The 699-nt window shown below is 64.4% G+C and overlaps 1 protein-coding gene across 1 annotated transcript in view; it reads right to left on the reverse strand.

The window, feature by feature from the left end:
- LOC104493786 (ankyrin repeat and SOCS box protein 10-like) overlaps nt 1-699 on the reverse strand; it is a gene marked incomplete at its 5' end in the record, with an annotated part of 3,570 nt that overhangs the window by 855 nt on the left and 2,016 nt on the right. The window contains one exon of the mRNA XM_010136522.1: nt 1-58. This exon is cut by the window's left edge and continues 6 nt beyond it. Coding sequence (XP_010134824.1) covers nt 1-58 — 58 coding nt within the window. The remainder of the gene's footprint in view (nt 59-699) is intronic.

Here is a 699-nt window from a genome sequence, read left to right on the forward strand (position 1 = left end):
CGGAGCTGTTCATCAGGGCCTCGATGACCCGCGGGCAGGTATAGCAGTACCGCAGCACCTGCGGCGGGAGAGAGCCGCTCAGCACCGCCCTGGGGCGCCCCCCTGCCTGCCCCAGCCTCGCTTCCCAAAGAGCTGCTCAAAACCAGCCAGGGTAAACGTGGGGAACCAAGGTCCTTCCCCCATCCTGTCCCAGGAGACCAAACCCGCTGCTGGTGGGAAATGCCGGAGCACCGCTCCTGCAAAGAGAGGGGCTGAGCCAGCACCCAACACGTGCAGCATGGCTACAGCCAGGTCCCCACAGCCTCTCCCCAGATGCAGGGACTAACTAACTCCCACGGCTAGGACGCAGATCTCCTTCCCCTGCTCTACTGCTGCGAGCAGCTCGTAAGCACCCAACGCTCTGCTCTACCCCAGGCTCCTTCCCCACGATTTTCCAGTTGGAGCACGAGCCGTTCCAGGGCAAGGACTGACACCGATTCTGCATGCAGCCAGCCCAAGGCACACCATGCCCCTGCTGAGAGCTGCGCAGGGGTCTCGGGGATGCGCGGTGCCAGCACGGGCGTCCCAAGATGTGCCATGCCCAGGTCAGGTGCTGCTCAGAGCCCCAGAAGACACCTGACATGCTCCGAGGACCACAGCTCTGGCGGGGACCACATCCGCGGAGGTGCTCACGCTGTGACTCTCACTCCCCACCACGGT

This window comes from Buceros rhinoceros, unplaced genomic scaffold (assembly GCF_000710305.1).
Source record: "Buceros rhinoceros silvestris isolate BGI_N320 unplaced genomic scaffold, ASM71030v1 scaffold30405, whole genome shotgun sequence".
Classification (NCBI taxonomy): Eukaryota; Metazoa; Chordata; class Aves; order Bucerotiformes; family Bucerotidae; genus Buceros; species Buceros rhinoceros.